The sequence below is a fragment of the Primulina eburnea genome, chromosome 11, assembly GCF_022965805.1.
Source record: "Primulina eburnea isolate SZY01 chromosome 11, ASM2296580v1, whole genome shotgun sequence".
Taxonomy (NCBI): Eukaryota; Viridiplantae; Streptophyta; class Magnoliopsida; order Lamiales; family Gesneriaceae; genus Primulina; species Primulina eburnea.
In genome coordinates this window covers 38777128-38798216 of record NC_133111.1, presented here as the reverse complement: position 1 = coordinate 38798216, position 21089 = coordinate 38777128, and the positions used below count along the sequence as shown (strand labels likewise).

Below are 21089 nucleotides of genomic sequence, written 5' to 3'. Positions count from 1 at the left end.
AGCCAGTCCCAGGTCATTTTGAATCCTGGCTCCGCCCCTGCTACCCACCCTATATATATATATATATATATATATATATATATATATATAATGAGTGCAAGATTAACTCTATATAACTCAATGGCATTCCAGTCTCCTTCGAACCAATCGCATTCCATTATCAATATGGACTCCTCCAAGATTTTAGCTCTTCTCTTCATTTCCATGCTCTCAGTCTCCACAGCAACCACTACAATCAAACCTGACTGTGCTAAACCTAAACCAAAACCAAAACCAAAACCGCACCCGCCCACAAAACACAAACCCCCCACCCTCCCTCCTATCGTAAAACCACCCATAACCCTCCCACCGGTGACCGTACGTCCCTCCTATTGTAAAACCACCCGTAACACTCCCACCGGTGACCGTCCCTCCTATAACCTTACCACCTGTTGTGAACCCACCGGTGGTGGTTGTGCCGCCGGTGCTGACACCACCAACCACTACACCTTGTCCCCCGCCACCATCTCCAGCGAAACCGGCCACCTGCCCAATTGATAGCTTGAAACTTGGTGCTTGTGTGGATCTTCTTGGTGGGCTGGTGCATATAGGGTTGGGTGACCCTGCTGCAAATGAGTGCTGCCCGATTCTTGGAGGGCTTTTGGAAGCAGAAGCAGCTGTGTGCTTGTGCACTACACTTAAAATAAAGGCTCTGAATCTACAAATCTATGTGCCCATTGCTCTTCAGTTGCTTCTGACCTGTGGGAAGACGCCACCTCCTGGATACGCTTGTTCTCTCTAGTTCCAAGTACGAACATGCATGCCCTCGCGCACACAATACAGATACGAAGGAAAAAAACTTGCAACCTTTCGGCTTCATGGCCACCTTTTTTGCCATGTCAATCTGACTTCCTTTATATTTTATAGATAAAATTAATTTTCTAATATAAATATTTTTAAGATATTTTAAATGCAAGAACACGAGTGATTCGGTTACCACGTTAATCATTGGCTAAAACAAATATTTTTCTGTTTATTGAAAATTAATTTTAATATATATGGCACATTCTCTAAATTTTCGATTAATTAATATTGATTGGTACGTTTTTTCTTGACTTATGCAGGTTCTCTTCTTGCTACAACATTGATTCAAGATTATGCACGGACACGAGAGGATGTCGGTCGAGTCTTGAATTTCATTCGATTTCCACGTTCTTGCATCTTGTTTAATTTCCTTGTCTTTTAAATGTTTGTCGTTAATTTTAAACACCATTCGATTCTGTTAACGTTGTTTTCTCATCGACAAGAAATGAATTAATCCATTTCAGTTCTCCAATTTGTTATGCCAAATGTCTCAGATAAAGCTAGCTAGCAACCGTTCAAATAAATTTTATGTTGATATTGTTTTATTTATCTTATTTACTTAGTTAGATAGGAACTTATCAATCATTTTATCTCTCTTTATTTGTATTTTTGTAGTTTAAATTCTTTGGATTAGCTTATCTTATCTCCTTAATTATTTATACAATCTTTGTAGATTCTACATATAAGAATAAAAAATATACGATGTTCACCAATTCTCTCCCTATTCTAACTTCATGGTACAAGAGCAACATGGATATACACGACCAAATACGGCATGGTAACACCTAAAATATCCCAAATTCCGAAGTTCAACCCCGCGGCAATTGACAGTATCCATTAATTGTCATTGATTGAATGACAAGAATTATTTGCATGGTCACAATCCGTTGTGCTATTTATCTGTGGCCGTGAGAAAGATGGCTTCTTGTCCGGCAACGCGTTATGTCCAACGTCTGATGATCTGAAATTTCGGATCTTGAATTCTAAGAGTTGCATGGTTATGTCTTGGTTAATAAACTCCATGACAATCGAGATTGGAAAGAATTTCCTCCTCTATCGCAGTGCCAAAGTTATCTAGAAAGCTGCAAGAGATACATATTCCTCCAAAGATAACACCTCCGAATTGTTTGCAATCGAATGCGGTTTACAAGATCTCCGCCAAGGGGAGTCCTCGGTCACCGATTTCTTTAACTCCTTTACCTGTTTGTGGCGACATTTAGATCTGTGAGGTGATGTGGATCAGAAGAGTGCTAACCGAGTTAAAAGTGAAAGAAAATTCCTTAGTTGAATTGTTGTGTGATAATCTAGCAGCTATATATCATCATATCAAAGAATTGGCAGTTCACCCTGTTAGTCCTCCAGGGCTGCTGGAATAGGACAACCAAAGGAAAGGAAGGAAGGCCCTGCTTGCCACCACTCCAAAAGCCTGAGGGTACACCATGATCGGACGAAACATGTTGAAGTAGACTGTCAAATTCATTAGTGATGATGCGATCCTGGTGAAATGGACGAGCAGGGTCGGGTGCTCCACCGGATCAGATCAATAATTTCGGTGCACCAATATCAAAATTTGACAAGTTAATGAACTAGAATAAAAAATTAATTAAGTTAATGGATTAAAAAAAATATTTTCCTAAAATTAAGACTTTATTGTGATGCACTCTCCCTTCTTAGTTCCAAAAGTTTCTCAACAACAATCATGCATGCATGCTCTCTTTTTGGGAATATTTCATGCTATGCATCCAAGGGCCAGAATTCTTTCGGGCCCATTTTTTTTTTTAATTCCCCCCCATGAAATGAAATCCTGGCCTTTGATATGGTGTGGGGGCCAGCATCGAATCAACCCTCTTTTTGCCCTTTCTTCATCCGTATCAAGAAATCGCATGCTGCCATGCACCTTCTCCAATTTATCTTGTAACAAAAGCATAACGTGATTAAAACAAGTGAACCTACGTAAACCTCACTAAGTGAAGTAGTGGGCTACTTTTGTGGGTGGGCAAAAGTCAAAACGTGGGATCGATCGATCGATCGCGTGAGGAATCTAGCAAACTTCCATTTCATCCCTTAGCTGCTTTAACTTCATCCACAAATTCTTCCTTTGCTTCACATTTACTCATCCTTTCCCGAATGATAACGAAGCAATGTGCCTTTTAATTTATCTACTTTTATGTTTTTAAAACATTTGAATTTTCACCTAACCAACTAAACCTAAATCCTGATATCTACACCTATAAATAGCTGCTGATAGCTCGTATTTTAAGTACGTAGTCTCACAAAAACTCCAATCTAGCTAGTATCCAAGAAACTAGTGTCAAGAATCTTGTTTTATCCGTTCTAAGGATTTCAGGCTCAATTTTCACGTATGACAAACATAAACTCTTACTTTGTTTTCGCTTTGCTGATATTTTCAGCATTGGCAAGGGTTTCTGAAAGCCGAGTGGCGAGAAAGGACCTGAACCTGAACTTGGGTGGCTTGGGCGGGATAGGATTGGGCTTGGGTACGGGGATTGGAATTGGCTTAGGAGGTGGAGGAAGTGGCTCAGGAGCTGGGGCCGGTTCTGGATCAGGGTTGGGCGCTAGCTCAAGCTCTAGTAGTTCTAGCTCGAGTTCCAGTGGTAGTGGTGGTGCAGAGTCAGAAGCTGGATCTTCTGCTGGATCAAGAGCTGGATCAAGTTCAGGTGGCCACAGTGGAGGCGGTGGCGGAGGCGGAGAAGGAGGAGGAGGTGGGTCTGGTTCGGGATATGGTGAAGGGTCTGGCAGGGGAAGTGGTCATGGAGGGGGAAATGGAAAATGAGTGCATGCATGTTATGTGTTTGCATTGCAGTGCATGTAATAAGTTTCTAAAACGAAAAAGGAGAATGCATCTATCTAACATACGAATTATATGTGTTTGTTTGGTCGTCAATTTGTCTGACAAAGTTTTAAATTTAAGTTCGGATTATTGTATGTTATTAGTGAATTAGCTTTCGACGTCATTGAGATAATATAAAATAAAATGTAAACAATATCGTTTTAATATTCGAAAAAAATTCGTTAATTTGATAATTAATTAATATTTAAAAAGGCTACATGTTTTTGACATGGAATATTATGAATTTATGGATATATAACTGATCGAATAGAGAGTAGGTATCTTGACGGTCTCACGAATCTTTATCTGTGAAACTGGTCAACCCTACTGATATTTACAATAAAAAGTAATACTTTTATCATAAAAAAGTAATAAATTTTTCATGGATAACCTAAATAAGATATCCGTCTCACAAAATACGACCCGTGAGACCGTCTCACATAAATTTAATTTGCAATGGAACAAGAGAAAAACTCTAAAATATGATGCTCGTGTTCCTCTTTATTGGGGAAAATGCCAATAAAAATTGTTTAGTTTATTAACCAATTTATCTTTATTTTTCATTTTTTTTTTAAAATCTCAAAATTCAAGTTAATATTATCGAGTAATCCGAATTCTCACACCGAAATACGATGATGTGTCCTCGTGATAATGTCAATCCGTTATTTTATAGGTATAACTAAGCAATATTATCTGATATTTTTAAGCTATTAGAAAATAATCTCTAATATTTTTAAACGAAATTATTAATTAAATATAAAATAAAACTTTATAATAATTCATTTAAAATATTTTCTAGTATGAAAATATTATTTACTGAGATTAAAATAATAAATTTCAAGGGAAAAGAAAAGCAGCTGAATAAGGAAATAAAAATTAATCCCCGTGGAGTGATTGAAAGGGAGAACAGGGGAAGATATGAGCCGGGTGATGAGCAAATGTATTGCATCTCCCTCTCTTTTTTGCTGCGCTCAGCTTCGTTTCTCACGGTTTCGAGCCACCTCTTCAAGAATGGCATCTGAATCTTCATCCTCGCCCTCTCCTTCCTCCGCCATTGATTTTCTCTCTCTTTGCCACCGTCTCAAGGTATGTTTTTTGTTCGTGTTTGTTGGATTTAATGAATTCCCATAACCACGTATTGGTGCGCTGTTTGTTTGCTCCTACTCTGTTTTTTGTTGACTAGAATGATAATGGGTTGGCAGTAGTTTTTCCTGTTGGCACTGGCTGAAGACTATTAAATAATTGATGGAGATATTAGCGTGAAATTTGTTTCTTCTTTTTTTCCTGAGCCCTGCTTGATTGCCGCGCCTGTTGATGGGAAATTCGAGGGGGTAACGAGGGGTTGATTTTATTTAATTGCTTTTGGGGTCGACTGTTTTGCTGATCGACTGAACTGGGCAATGGCATACTCGTTGCTGAGATAACTGAAAGATTCAAGTATAGTTGAAATATATTGCAATTTCTTCAGTATCTTTTGTTTCGTGATATGTGAGTATGTGACATGATGGATTTTGGCTTGTTGTCATCACACACTGTATCCCGAAGAAGTTTTGTTTTTATGTCTTCATTCATTCCTGCTGGTATGCTCTTGATTGACTCCTGCTTTGATACTAAAATCTAGTTGTTGCATGGTACCGAGTCAAAGCTGATCTTTTTACGCTAACCAGTTGAACAAAGTAGATTGAAGGTGATATGTATCTGTGAAATGATTTGATGGTGAAAGTTCTCTGCCTGAAACAGAAATCATGGAGCAAAGTTCACAATGTGTTTTTGCAGTAATTCATCATTACTTCTAGCTGCTGGAAATTATCGTCATACAACCATAAGTTTGTTTTATCTTTTGATGAAAAAGTTGAAATGCTTTAAACAATTTTGGGTGTGGTGATATCGAATTTTGATAGATGTTGAGTTCTATTGACTTGTACTGTGTCTTGAGGTGCAATAGATGTTTTTCTACTGACGTACCGATTTAACATTTTTTATTGATTTTAGTTTGGCATTATAATTTGATTCTGTGTGCAGTTCATACATGACTAGATCACTGTGCAAGTTTTTATATTTATATTATAGTGTTCACACAGTACTCTATTAATCTGCTAATTATATTGACCTTGGCAAACTTACTAGACAACAAAGAGAGCAGGATGGGTACGGAAAGAGGTTCAAAAACCTGAATCAATAGCTGATCACATGTATCGGATGGGATTAATGGCTCTTATTGCTCCTGATCTTCCCGGCGTCAACCGCGAGAAGTTGGTGTTTTGTTGTCCATGACTTCAACTATTACCTCAGTTTTATATAATTTCAGTAGAAAAATGGAAAAAATTAATATGTTGTTTGAATATTGTGGCTGTTTGATTCTGAATTCAGGTGCATAAAAATGGCGATCGTTCATGACATTGCTGAAGGTGGGGATAGACATACTTAGTTCTTTTGTGAGGCTGGTGCAATTTCTTTTATGATTAACAGCTTGCAAACCTTCACTAAACAATATTCTTACTGATTTATTTTAGGATCAGACTAGATCATATACTTTGACGAGTCAATGAAAAGAAAAATGGAAAAAAATCAAAATTAAGGAAAAATTCTATCAATCCTGTTCTTTGTCTTTCTCAATAAACTTCTTGAATTTTATGTGGTGCATATGTGTTATCTTTAATGAGTGTTTTTCCATCAAGACACAGTAATGAAATATGTGAATGCGTGTTTAATCATTTAATGTGGGTACTATGATTCTGCTAACTAGCATCTCAGTCTTCTTGTTTAATTCCTCTGAATAGCTATTGTTGGTGATATCACTCCTGCTGATGGGATCCCAAAGCTTGAAAAGAGTCGAAGGGAGCGAGAAGCGCTAGAGAGTATGTGTGAACTACTCGGTGGAGGTCCAAGAGGTATTGTGTTTCTTTTATCTCCACTAATTCAGCTTCTTGAACTGATTTTATGTAAAGTGATGTATCATGAATTTTACCAATAGTGGGCCTGATAGCTGATATTGCCACAGCTAAAGAGATTGGTGATTTGTGGATGGAGTACGAAGAGAATTCTTCATTGGAAGCTAAGGTTGTCAAGGACTTTGATAAGGTAATCAAAATTTGTGTAGTTATTTCCTTATTGCATGAAGTTCCCTCTTCTGAGAAGTTTGGTACCGGTAGTAGTTGCATATGGTGCTGATGCTGTGAAAGAATCATATTCTACATGGTTGGATACTAAATAGTCATGGGGATCACCAATCTAATTTTAGCAAATAGAAGTTCATTCAAGTTGAGTGTGTGTTATGGAATGATTTGATGTTTATTTTCAAATATCTAGTATTCTTTATTTTTTCAATTTGATAAACCTATAAATTAGGTGCCTTATTTTGATTACTTGCCAGACCTGTACTTGTGATTTTTATTTAAAATCTTTCTTTTTCTCACTTTATTTCACATTTAATTTATTTTCCATCTCCCTCCTCTACCCAGCATTTTCTATCTGCTTTGTCATTCTCTTCCTTCTCCTACATCAGTCAGTGTAATTAGCTAAAGAGGTATTTGATCATATGGCTGTAGTTATTATTTCACATTTGCTAGGTGATTGCATTTTATCTACTATTTTTTTTGCTTTTTTAATGATTAGAAAATTGATCTCCATTTTCAGGTGGAAATGATACTTCAAGCTTTGGAATATGAAAAAGGTTGGTTAACAACAGCCGTCTAATCGCAAGTATTTGATTGAAGATTTATGTTATGATAGATCTCAAAGAAATGATATGTTGTCTGTTAAGAACAGTAAAACTTAAGAATTATGAAACGCCTTGAGATGTTGATTGCTGCTACCTTGGATGCAGTAAATAATCTGTTATTATTTACCATTTCACTGGGTGTACTACTGGACTTTCTGTTAGTATATTCTTTTCCTAGTACTCTGTATGTTTGGCACTGTGACGACAGTGGGCTTTTGAGAGCGTCCTTTTTATGGGTCACTCTGTTTTACAGCTACTGCTAGATCAGTTGTCTTTCTTCAACTCTGGGGGATATGTCTAATGAACTATAATTTTATTCAAGCTGCACCTACGCTTTTGGAAAATCGTTTTTAATTAGCAATGTGAAGAAGTAATAACCATTTAATCAGCATCATTGCTTGGGGTTCTAGAGCTCCTATTTATTGTTTATCACTTGCCATAACCAAAAAATGGTATGAAGCAAAGACGTTCTTCTGGGGAGAAATGTAAAAAGAAAAGGGAAAAAAACTCTTCCCTCTTCTCGGGGCATCTGCAGATTATCATAATTAGATTACTTCCTCCTTGTATACTAGGCGGAATGGAATTCAATCTGTATCCAAAGGACTGTCTGATGTTAGGAGGATTGTACTCCATTATTGAACTGCCTTGAATGCTTCGTATGCTAACACATGTTGTTATTTATTTGACTCATATACTTCAATGTGTTGTGTGTGCAGAGCAAGGGAAAGATTTGGAAGAATTTTTCGAGTCTACTGCAGGTATGCTGTATTAACCATCAACTCAGACAAGTGTTTACTGTCGCTTGCATATAACATATAGTAACTTGTTAAAAAATCAACCACCTTATTTCTGATCACATTCAGACTTTATTCCTGAGACGGCTTTGCATCGGTCACCGACTTTAGAATGGATTTCCCTGTTATTACTGTTGTGTTGCCGCATATGGAATAATATTTAATCTAGAAAATGAAAAATTATACTTCAATTCGAGTCCATCTACTTCAACTAATAGTGTCTGTGCGCACTGTTTGTAAAATTTGGGCAACACATTCTGGCAGAGAATGATTTGAAGCTTCAAGTATTTTCAGATCTTCATCCATATGCATCTCTTTTAACCCTTTGTATATATTTGAATGATTTTTCATTTCAGTGGCTTGTACATATTGATAATACCTCAACTCCAATGAAATCCCTTTCTCAACTCTACCAATCTTTCTGCAGGCAAGTTCCAAACTGACTTAGGCAAAGCTTGGGCGTTGGAGGTGGCATCAAGGAGAAGAAAGCAAAACTAACATTTTAACCCAAAATATTACAAGATTCCTTCGCTTCCGGACCCTAACCTGATGTTATTTTCGCGAGGGGCGAAAGTATCATTTTATCACATCTGCTTCGTATTCGATTTAGACTCGAAAAGTAGAACTCAGTTTTTAGAATTACTTGCACTTAGTTACTCATGCACACACATCAGAGAATACATGTATGGAGTTAACTAGTATTTTGACGTTCTGTTGCTGATCTAAACATGTTTAAATTACCCAATGGTTAAAGGTTCCTTGTGAAACCCATTTTACACATTGATCTCATCGGCTATCTATTAAAAAATATTTTTACGTGTTTCTATACATTTCTTTGGTAAATTTATAGACTAATAAAAAATAAAATAATTATTTATTTTTAGATATATTAAATTTGGTATCATGTTGCGGAGTATCCGCACTGGTCCGGTTGCCCAAGCCTGCCGGCCCCTTAGTTTATTATAAAATTGAATTTTTGTAAATTTTGAAAAATATTAATTATTATTTAATTTAAAAAACCTAATAGTATTGATAAAAACGAAAATAAATCATATGAATATTTATTAATAATAATTATAATTTTAAAATTAAGAATATTTGTAATAAATAATTAATATTATCAAAAATAACCAGCGTAACTGATTTAATTTGAAAATTAATATCAAATCAAATTAAAATTGAATATTTAGTTTTGTGTTCAAATTAACCAAATTATTTGGGGGTAAAAGTTTTATTTACGAAATACAAGTAAAACTGCATACAAATAATGAAGGTTTTTAAGAAAATCTGTTTAATAAGTTTAACTGATTTTTTTTTATGAAATCACCGAAACCAATCTATTTTTTTGAACATTAAAAACCCTGGTTTCTATTTTACCAAACCGATTTTTTGAATTTAATTGGTTCATTGATTATTTTTGGATTATTTGCTTTTTTCTGTAACTTTTATTAATTTTTTAAGTTATTTTATCATCATCAAATGATCAAACGTTTAATTCAGTTTTGTTTTGTTTTGTTTGTATAATGACAGTTGATCATAAACATAAAAGAAATTTATATATTGTATGAATCAAAAAATTAGTTTTGTGATCTGATGTTGTTAATACGAGCGCACAACATGCAACGGAAATTAATTATTAACACACAAGTATAACTCGAATAAATAGAGACCAAATTTAAATTATGCACAAGTACCAATACTTGTGCAATGCCTAATGACAAAAATTCACTAGAAAAATACTTAATCATTTGCATCAAAATAATACTAGTGAGAATAACAAAACCAAATTCCTTGACACTCCAAAGAATTATAATGCATTAAAATGAACCAAAATCAAAATTAGATGCATAAATCGAAGTTGCTTAAAAACAATAGAAGAACACTCTTCGATCAACACTCTGGGTCAGAGTTGTTTGTCACATGTCTTGAACACCAATCAATAACACAACATAAACGTGAGTCGATCACTCAAATTCTTCAGCACGAAAATTATTTCCAACTATGAACATCGCGTACGTTCAAAGAAAAACCCTCGCAGATACGTAAATATCCTCTCAAAGTTGTCATGTTTTTCTCTCAATATTCCATATATATAGATCTTCATATATTGACATAATTATCTTTCCATAAGAACAAAATTCTACAAACATGGAAACAAGAGTTTATTAAGAATAAGACTCTATTCAAATATAAGATATTATATTTTAAAGATAAATACCAAAAAAAATCATAGGGGATAAATACCAATATTAGATTAGATCAACCAATTCCAGAGAAATAAGACTCTATTCAAATATAAGATATTATATCTTAAAGATAAATACCAAAAAAAAATCATAAGGGATAAATACCAATATTAGATTAGGTCCACCAATTCCAGGAATAAATCTTATTATTAGATAAAATCAAATTAGTCTAGAAATTCAAAACTCTTATTTTCAATTTAAATAACGGATAAATATTAATTAGGAATAAAATATTTTTTTCTTTTTTTTTTAAATAAAAGATTTTCTAAGAAGAAAAAAAATTATAAAAATATTAAGACAAAAACTTGTGTGAGACGGTCTCACAGGTCGTATTTGTGAGACATATCTCTTATTTGGGTCATCCATGAAAAAATATTAGTTTTTATGCTAAGAGTACTACTTTTTATTGTGAATATGGGTAGGGTTAGAGCTGTCATTCGGGCCGGCCCGTGTCGGGTTGGGTCGGCCCGACTCGGGTTGGGAAGTGGTCGGCCCGTGGCGGGCCGGCCCATCGGGTTGGTGGGTTGGGAAATCCCAGCCCAACCCACCAAAAGATGGGTCGCGGGTTGGGTTGTGTCAACCCACGGGTCTAAAAAAATCTAAACAATTTTATTACATTTGCTTAGTTTTGCATACTGTAGTTCACCCAAAACAATTGACAAATAACGCTGTGCTGTAATCTGAATAAAAAAAGGTTGTTGGCGGTCAAAGAATCCAAAGATGAGTAAATGTTAAAACATGAAATGCCACAATTGACAGTGAAATAAACGAACAAAGTGCTAAAAAGTTAAAGAGTTCAAAGAAATTAAAGTTCATCAAACTAAGCAAAAAAAACAATACAATTTTTTAAATTTCATTAATCATGAAATCATTCATATCAAATTCTTCTCCTCCATCTTCATCCTCTCCCCCTTTATCAATATCAGCATTTGATCCCTGATTAGACAACGTTGTTTTAACACTTGTGTCGTCTTCATTACCTTGATCAACATTAAAATACAAAAATATGAATGTAGTTAAAATTAAAATAACAATAAACTAATTTATCAACTAAGTCAACAACAAACTAGAAATTTTTAAACAAAATTACCAACGTAACCATGCAACCAATTGCGAGTGCAAATAAGAGCTTGAATTTTTTCAGGAAGTGTACAACTTCTATATTTGGTAAGCACACGAGCACCGATGGAAAAAGCTGATTCTGATGCAACAGTAGTGATTGGAATAGCCAAAACATCACATGCCATCATTGCTATGGTGGGGTACCGATGTTTTTTATCCTTCCAATACTCCAAAACATTCAAATCTTGATGATATGCAAATTCAAGTTTTGGCTCCTCCAAATAAAGATCAATTTGAGATTTTCCAACATTTGTAATTGTCTGGCTCTCATATGCCATCATTTCCTATATTAATTGCAATAATTATGATATGAAAATATAAATCAGTTAAATAATACAAGAAAAAAAGTATTAGAATACTTACATAAAAAATGCTTTTGCTCTTTCCTTTACCTTCTCCTGCACTTTGGGGAGCAATTTGTGTGCTAGAAGAAGATCGTGGTCGTGAAGAACTTGCATTGTCAGTCTTAGAATATTCATCAAAAAGCTTATAGAATTTTGCTTTCACAAGTTCTATTGTAAGGTCCGAGATTATATCATTTTAATCCAAGATTATTTAATTTACGAATTTTGGAATGATGAATTAAATTCCATGATTTTTGTAATTAATTAGGATTGAAATGGAATTAAAAAGAGTTTTGAGGACCAAATTGCAAATAGTGAAGAATTCAAGGGCTAAAGTGCAATTATGACTTGTGTGGACACTTGTCACACATGCAATTTGTTATATATATAATGTATATTCTTCATTCCATTGAGCAGTAGCAAGAATCGAGATTTCCCCTACAAATTCTCTCAAGTTCCTCCAAGCTTTGAATTGTGAGTTTGTTTAACTCGGTTACCAGAATTTAAATCCGAGTACGACACCGAGTTCCTATCAACGCAGACTTCAACTGGACGTAAGTTTTATTACGTTTGGATGTGATTTGAAAATATGATGTTGTAGGAATTTGATAGAATTCATATATGATGTTCTTGACATAGTAGACATCATAGAATTGAAGTCAGATTAAGAAACAGATTGATTATGGAATTGTTATGAATTTCAGAATGAAATTGACTAGAATTGGTATCAGATATGTATGGTGGTTGATTGTGAATTATTGGAATTGGTATAGACTGATATGGTATTATCAGTATCGCCAGATTGTACTGTTGTACTGTCAGAATTTGATAAAACAGAGATGTTGTGATTTGATTAGAATATTGATACAGAATATTGATATTGTCATTGCCAGATTGAACAGTGACAGACTTTGAATCGAGACTTCGATTGTATCAGAGCTACAACAAGAAAGGTATAAATTAATGTTGAGTTGGGATTGCACAACTCGAGGGAGGTTTGACTCGAGTTTCCCTAAATCACATACTTTACCTTATTGCATTGATATTTGCATTAAGTTGATTGATGTACTTGTTCTCTTGATATTAGATGACAGGTATTAGACGAGTTATCTTGTGATAGAAGTGCCGGATAGTGGTGGTATCGCCACGGCACATTGCACGATGTCTCAAGATAGGATATTGGCGATAGAGCTACAGTCCTTGACGGTTAGGTCAGGACACTGGATGTTTGGTTATATCGAGTAATGGAATCTATTACGGAATTCGATATAGGAACACCATATTTGGTTATATCGAGTAAAGGGTATTGGAATTCTTCTATTACGGAATTCGATATAGGAATACCAGGGCACTGGTTATATCGAGTAATAGAGATTATGGTTCCATCCTTTACGGAATTCGATATAGGAATACCACATCTGGAAACCGGGATCCCTAGGCTAGGATTGAGTCTAGTCTAAAATGTAGAGTCACTGGACTAAGTGACAGTTATATCTTATGGTATTGATTAATACTGATTTATGTTTCTGAATGTGGTGCATGTCTATTTATGTTCCTGAATTTGGTACATGTTTAGAATAGGAGCTATTCTTGATATTGATTTATGTTCCGGATATTGGCACATATTTAGAATAGAAATTATTCTTGATACTGATCATGTTCCTGATGTTGGTACATGTTTAGAATAGAAGTTATTCTTGATATTGAGTATGTGCCTGATATTGGTATATGCTTAGAATAGGATTTATTCTAGATATTGAATTATGTTCCTGATATTGGTACATGTTTAGAATAGGAATTATTCTTGATATTGATTTATGTTCCTGATATTGGTACATGCTTAGAATAGGATTTATTCTAGATATTGAATTATGTTCCTGATTAGGATACATGTTTAGAATATGATTTATGCTTGTTATTGATTTATATCATGATGTTGATATAGGATATGATTTTTGTTATATGCTCTTATATGATTTATATGATTGCATGTATACATGATTTATACTGGGATATTTATATCTCACCGGAGTTATCCGGCTGTTGTCTTGTCTGTATGTGTGCATGGCAACAGGTGAGATAGGAGCGGGGTCAAGACGAGAACGAGGCTGGATTAGATAGCGTGGAGATCCGGGCTTCAGAAGCAACTTAGGATTCAGCACCGACATGTAGTTGAACCTAGTTGGATTATTGTAGATGACATCAGATTTGTATGTTCATGTTTAACATGTAATTTGATTTTAATTACATTACGTTTCCGCTTTGCATTTTAAAAGAAAAATTTTTAGACCCTGTTTATTATGAATGATTAAATATTCCTAAAGACGATTAAGGAATGGATTAGCGTCCGGGTCCCCACAACAGGTGGTATCAGAGCTGTAGGTCCTTGAACTGTAGGTTCCTTAGCACTGAGATAGAAAAGAGTGAGCGGGGTAGACTGAGTTTTCTTTCCTGCTTTTGATTGCTAGCATGTGATATAGTATTATGTTGATTTACATTGAGTATGCTAGCATGCCAGCATGTTTTATTGCGTTTAAATGTATGTTACCTGAATATCTGAATTGATTTGGTAATATATCTGATTTGAAAATGAATCAGAACCAATTCTTGATCAGAAGGTAAGCTGATCAGAAAGGGATTGGGATTGATTATCTCTTGTGATTACTGATTCCTGTGATCATCAGATATACCTCGTAGAAGATTTTCAGAAAGGGGTAGTACTTCGTCTGATCAGATAGATGTATCAGAAATTCAGATAGAAATTAAATTGAAAGAGTTTCAGTTATTTCAGCCGCCGATTCTGAGTGATATCGGGATGTCTGAAGAGTATGAGAACTGGTTTAATGACATAGAATTACGGTTCGATTTACTTGATTGTACAGATGAACAGAGAGTTAAACTGGTGCCCAATCAGTTACGAGAAGCCGCCAGGAGTTGGTGGATTACAACCAAAGGAATATTAGAACTGAGAGGTTCCCGAGGATTTCAGGGAGCTGGATCATCTGGATATGGTGATCAAGGAACAGACCCAGGACACACTTGATGATATAGTGGCAGGTATTGTTCCGCTATGATTATGGGATTGAATTAGGACAAATTGTACTTGTATTGTCTGATGATGACTGCCCTGATTGATATTGAGATATCGAACAAGTACAGAGCAATTATAGAGTCTTGCCAGGAGATGGTAAGATTCGGACCTGAAATGGCCAAGGAATAAATGATATACGGTAAGGATTCTTGATTTTGAATTCTTTGATATCTGTACTGTTTATGATTCGATGATTATCGAAAGGAATGGAGTAATTCCTTATGTATTCAGTTGATGACTGAAGTTGAGCTTACCAGGGATTGATTTACTAATAGCAGGAAGTTTGCTATAGTCTTTCAGATGAGATTTCAGGTTGTCCTGTATCCGGAAGAGTGATTTCAGCCTTGATTTGATTCCAGGTATTGGTTTCATTTTAGAATTTCTTATAGACTGATACTGATTGAACTGAAAGAATTGAGATATCAGTTGAAAGAATTACTGTCTAAGAGTTAGAGTTACATTTGAATATATGTTTCTCTGGAAAATACTTCAGTTCCAATGATGGATTGATAAATCCTGTGTTCAGCAATATTCTGAAGACATTATGCTAGTTTTATCTATGAAATTTTGATATATTCGCAGCGTACGATTGAATTGAATATTCTGGGAACTGGGATTGTGGTATACAGAATTGTTCGGATATGAATCTCGATTGTGACAGATTGTACTCAGAGTCTATGATATCTGAAGATAGTATACTGACTGAATTATAGTACTGTTGAGACAGGGATCAGTGACTGAGAATGACATTGAATATGGTAGAATTTCCGAGATGTCAGAAATGTCAGAGATTGTGTCTTATGCAGTCATTAGATCAGCATTGTGTATTGATATTGTGAATCAGATATGATAGTACTGTTATTCTGAGTCAGTGTTTGATACAGTTCAATCCAAATCAGAATTGAATTCGAGAATTTCAGACTCAGAAAGTTAATCAGAATATTCAGAAATTGATATCGATAATCAGAGCCGAATACCAGGTAGGTATTTTTCTTTACTTTACCTTATTAACTGATTGTTTATATCGTATCGTTCGAATCAGAAAAGACAGATGGTGTCAGAAACAGACAGTAGTAGATTCAGTTTTCAGTTTGATGACTGAGAATGCACAGTATTCGAACAGACAGTTTTGATATAGAAAGATTAAATCAGTTATGATAGAATTTGTACGGAAATGTTGGCAGAATTTGTACTGAAATGTCTGAATCGCCAATAGATGAAGATAGAAAAATAGAAATCAGCAGATTTCTTACAGAATTTGTATATTTCTGATTAGACATGGAGAGTATATTTCGATGAATTTCGTAATGAGATCACTGTAATACTTTCCAGATTATGATATGATATGATTGGGATTGACAGATTGTTCAATCGATATCTATTCGTTTGTACCAGATAACGTACAAACATGACCAAATGACACGGATCGATGTCAGAGAAGCGGTCAGAATAACTAGAATGCCGAAATAAAGTAGATTAGATTGTGATGTTACTTGAGTTTATACTTTTGGCAGAATATACCATAAGTTTTCTCAGATATTATCCAGACTGACAGATAGCCAAGGCGTATTATCCAGATATTGGGAGATATTATGGAGCTGTAGTGCTGGATGCTAGCACTAGTTGATATGAGATATTGTCATTTTACGAATTATGATGCAAGAATAATATCTCGGAGATACCTGAGATAGGATCTAACACGGTCAGAGATATGACCAAGAAGAGGTAGCTAATTCAGAAAAGAATGAAGATAGCTTAGACCAGACAGACATAATATGCCAACGTCGGATGGTGACGATTGGTATTTAAGGCTGAAGATTTAATATATCCTTGAATGGGATAAACAGATTTGATAACAGCTGATCGTAATGATTTGTTATGAGCTGTGGATGAGCTGTGGATTGGTATATACGGATGTTGTATAGCCAGTATTGCGAGATTGATTATGTCAGAATTATTTTAAGGGGTATTACGATGTTATACTTCTTGAATTCTTATTCCAGATTGGAATCAGAGATCCGTGAAAGAAAATTATTTCAGAACGAAGATTATTCTGTTGTAGGAAACACAGTAAGATTGTCAGTAGGTCAATGAGACTATCTGAAAGACAGAATCTGATATGAGAGTGAAATTTCAGAATTGATTCATTGAGATAAGTGTTCTGATTTACCTCTTATATACGTTTCGTGTTGATATATGACTTGATTACCTGTGATTTCGAGGACGAAATCGTATCTTAGAGGGAGAGAATTGTAAGGTCCGAGATTATATCATTTTAATCCAAGATTATTTAATTTACGAATTTTGGAATGATGAATTAAATTCCATGATTTTTGTAATTAATTAGGATTGAAATGGAATTAAAAAGAGTTTTGAGGACCAAATTGCAAATAGTGAAGAATTCAAGGGCTAAAGTGCAATTATGACTTGTGTGGACACTTGTCACACATGCAATTTGTTATATATATAATGTATATTCTTCATTCCATTGAGCAGTAGCAAGAATCGAGATTTCCCCTACAAATTCTCTCAAGTTCCTCCAAGCTTTGAATTGTGAGTTTGTTTAACTCGGTTACCAGAATTTAAATCCGAGTACGACACCGAGTTCCTATCAACGCAGACTTCAACTGGACGTAAGTTTTATTACGTTTGGATGTGATTTGAAAATATGATGTTGTAGGAATTTGATAGAATTCATATATGATGTTCTTGACATAGTAGACATCATAGAATTGAAGTCAGATTAAGAAACAGATTGATTATGGAATTGTTATGAATTTCAGAATGAAATTGACTAGAATTGGTATCAGATATGTATGGTGGTTGATTGTGAATTATTGGAATTGGTATAGACTGATATGGTATTATCAGTATCGCCAGATTGTACTGTTGTACTGTCAGAATTTGATAAAACAGAGATGTTGTGATTTGATTAGAATATTGATACAGAATATTGATATTGTCATTGCCAGATTGAACAGTGACAGACTTTGAATCGAGACTTCGATTGTATCAGAGCTACAACAAGAAAGGTATAAATTAATGTTGAGTTGGGATTGCACAACTCGAGGGAGGTTTGACTCGAGTTTCCCTAAATCACATACTTTACCTTATTGCATTGATATTTGCATTAAGTTGATTGATGTACTTGTTCTCTTGATATTAGATGACAGGTATTAGACGAGTTATCTTGTGATAGAAGTGCCGGATAGTGGTGGTATCGCCACGGCACATTGCACGATGTCTCAAGATAGGATATTGGCGATAGAGCTACAGTCCTTGACGGTTAGGTCAGGACACTGGATGTTTGGTTATATCGAGTAATGGAATCTATTACGGAATTCGATATAGGAACACCATATTTGGTTATATCGAGTAAAGGGTATTGGAATTCTTCTATTACGGAATTCGATATAGGAATACCAGGGCACTGGTTATATCGAGTAATAGAGATTATGGTTCCATCCTTTACGGAATTCGATATAGGAATACCACATCTGGAAACCGGGATCCCTAGGCTAGGATTGAGTCTAGTCTAAAATGTAGAGTCACTGGACTAAGTGACAGTTATATCTTATGGTATTGATTAATACTGATTTATGTTTCTGAATGTGGTGCATGTCTATTTATGTTCCTGAATTTGGTACATGTTTAGAATAGGAGCTATTCTTGATATTGATTTATGTTCCGGATATTGGCACATATTTAGAATAGAAATTATTCTTGATACTGATCATGTTCCTGATGTTGGTACATGTTTAGAATAGAAGTTATTCTTGATATTGAGTATGTGCCTGATATTGGTATATGCTTAGAATAGGATTTATTCTAGATATTGAATTATGTTCCTGATATTGGTACATGTTTAGAATAGGAATTATTCTTGATATTGATTTATGTTCCTGATATTGGTACATGCTTAGAATAGGATTTATTCTAGATATTGAATTATGTTCCTGATTAGGATACATGTTTAGAATATGATTTATGCTTGTTATTGATTTATATCATGATGTTGATATAGGATATGATTTTTGTTATATGCTCTTATATGATTTATATGATTGCATGTATACATGATTTATACTGGGATATTTATATCTCACCGGAGTTATCCGGCTGTTGTCTTGTCTGTATGTGTGCATGGCAACAGGTGAGATAGGAGCGGGGTCAAGACGAGAACGAGGCTGGATTAGATAGCGTGGAGATCCGGGCTTCAGAAGCAACTTAGGATTCAGCACCGACATGTAGTTGAACCTAGTTGGATTATTGTAGATGACATCAGATTTGTATGTTCATGTTTAACATGTAATTTGATTTTAATTACATTACGTTTCCGCTTTGCATTTTAAAAGAAAAATTTTTAGACCCTGTTTATTATGAATGATTAAATATTCCTAAAGACGATTAAGGAATGGATTAGCGTCCGGGTCCCCACATCTATCTTCTCGAGACATTTAACAAAATCACTCTCAACCTTAGAATAAAAAAACTCCAACATCGAAAGCTTTATCCGTGGGTCAAGAATGGCTCCAAATGCAAGCACCATGCTATATTCTGTCCAATATTTTTCAAACTTTCCCAACATTCTTTTACACATATCACTTATCACCTCATCTTCATGCATTAAGTTTTCCTTTAACAAAACTTCAATCTTCCAGACTTGCATAAAATATAAATTTGATGTAGGATAAGAAGAACCGGAGATCAAATTGGTAGTGTCATAAAATGGCTCAAGGAACTCACATATTTTTTCTCCTCTTTTCCAATCTTCACTTGAAGGACAAAATTTATAATTCTTGTCATTGAATTGAAGGAAAACAAAAGCTTTCTTATACTTGATGGCACTATCAAGCATTAAATATGTCGAGTTCCAACGAGTAGACACATCCAATCGCAAGCCAATACTAGTATCAATGCTACCGACTGCTTGTACACATTCTTGAAACTTCTTCATCCTAGTCTCCGAACCTTTAACATACTTGACTGACTCTCTAATTTTATTCAAAGCAACAACAACGACTTTCAAACCTTCTTGGACAATTAGATTCAATATATGAGCAGAACAACGAACATGAAAATACTCACCGTCACACAATAAGCTATCATGCAAAGAGAGTTGCTCTTTCAAATTAACTTGCATGTTGTCATTACTAGATGCATTATCCAATGTCAAAGAGAAAACTTTTTTCTCAATTCCCCACTCCTTCAAAAATTCAAATAATTTTGCTGCTAACTCAACTCCTGAGTGTGGTGGAGGCATATGAGAAAAGCTAAGAATTTTACTATTCAACTTCCAATCATTATCAACAAAATGAGCAGTCAAGCAAATATAACCCTCACTAGTGCACGACGTCCACAAATCCGAAGTTAAACAAACTCTATTCTGAATAGTAGCCAAAACATGCTTAAGTTTCTCTTTTTCCCTCAAATAGATTCTTTTAATATCACAAACAAGGGTATTTCTAGAAATACAAGCAACATCGGGATTTATGTATTTCATCCAAGCTCTGATACCATCATACTCAACAAACGAAAATGATAAATCATGTCTAATGATTGCACAAGCCAATAATTCACGTGCAATTTTTTGGTCTATTTTCTTAGACCTCATCTTCCCATCTTGCTCAAGAATCATTTGTCCTACATCATGGAACTTCAATTTGCTACAAGTTTTCTGATGACGCCACAACGTAGAAGTTCCATGTTGTTTAGTCCCACATTGATACTGTTTTTCACATCCATTACATTCAGCTTTATCTAAACCATCAATCCCTTTGATTTTCTTAAAATACATCCAAATATCAGAAGTTTCTCTACGTCTTTTTGGTTTAGTTGAACCCTCATCATTTTTAGAATTTTTCAGTTTATCAACATCCACATCAGCAGTTGGAGTTTGAGAAGAAACGTCCATTTCAACAATCTGTAATTTTTTTTTCAAAAACCAAGTGTAATTTTGAATTCAAAATTTAAAAATACAATCATTTCAATAATAACTTGCATTCAAGAATGTATTAATTCAAGACAAAGTGTGACCTTCCAAGAAAGTGCAAATTCAATAAAACTCCATAAGAGCA

At 34.8% G+C, this 21089-nt stretch overlaps 2 protein-coding genes and 1 pseudogene across 2 annotated transcripts; all 3 read left to right on the top strand.

The window, feature by feature from the left end:
- The first annotated feature begins 95 nt into the window (after positions 1-95).
- Positions 96-1315, top strand: LOC140805883 (uncharacterized; annotated as a pseudogene).
- A 1503-nt stretch (positions 1316-2818) lies between these two features.
- On the top strand, positions 2819-3848 carry LOC140804807 (uncharacterized). Its single transcript, XM_073160942.1, has one exon. It carries the CDS (start codon positions 3206-3208, stop codon positions 3635-3637), a length of 432 nt encoding a protein of 143 aa, XP_073017043.1. The 5' UTR covers positions 2819-3205; the 3' UTR covers positions 3638-3848.
- A 700-nt stretch (positions 3849-4548) lies between these two features.
- On the top strand, positions 4549-9033 carry LOC140805876 (uncharacterized). The gene is made up of 8 exons (XM_073162230.1): positions 4549-4780; positions 5822-5946; positions 6065-6102; positions 6475-6585; positions 6696-6775; positions 7331-7367; positions 8132-8173; positions 8637-9033. The coding sequence occupies exons 1-8, from the start codon at positions 4613-4615 to the stop codon at positions 8705-8707; spliced, it is 672 nt and encodes a 223-aa protein (XP_073018331.1). The 5' UTR covers positions 4549-4612; the 3' UTR covers positions 8708-9033.
- Positions 9034-21089: the final 12056 nt, after the last annotated feature.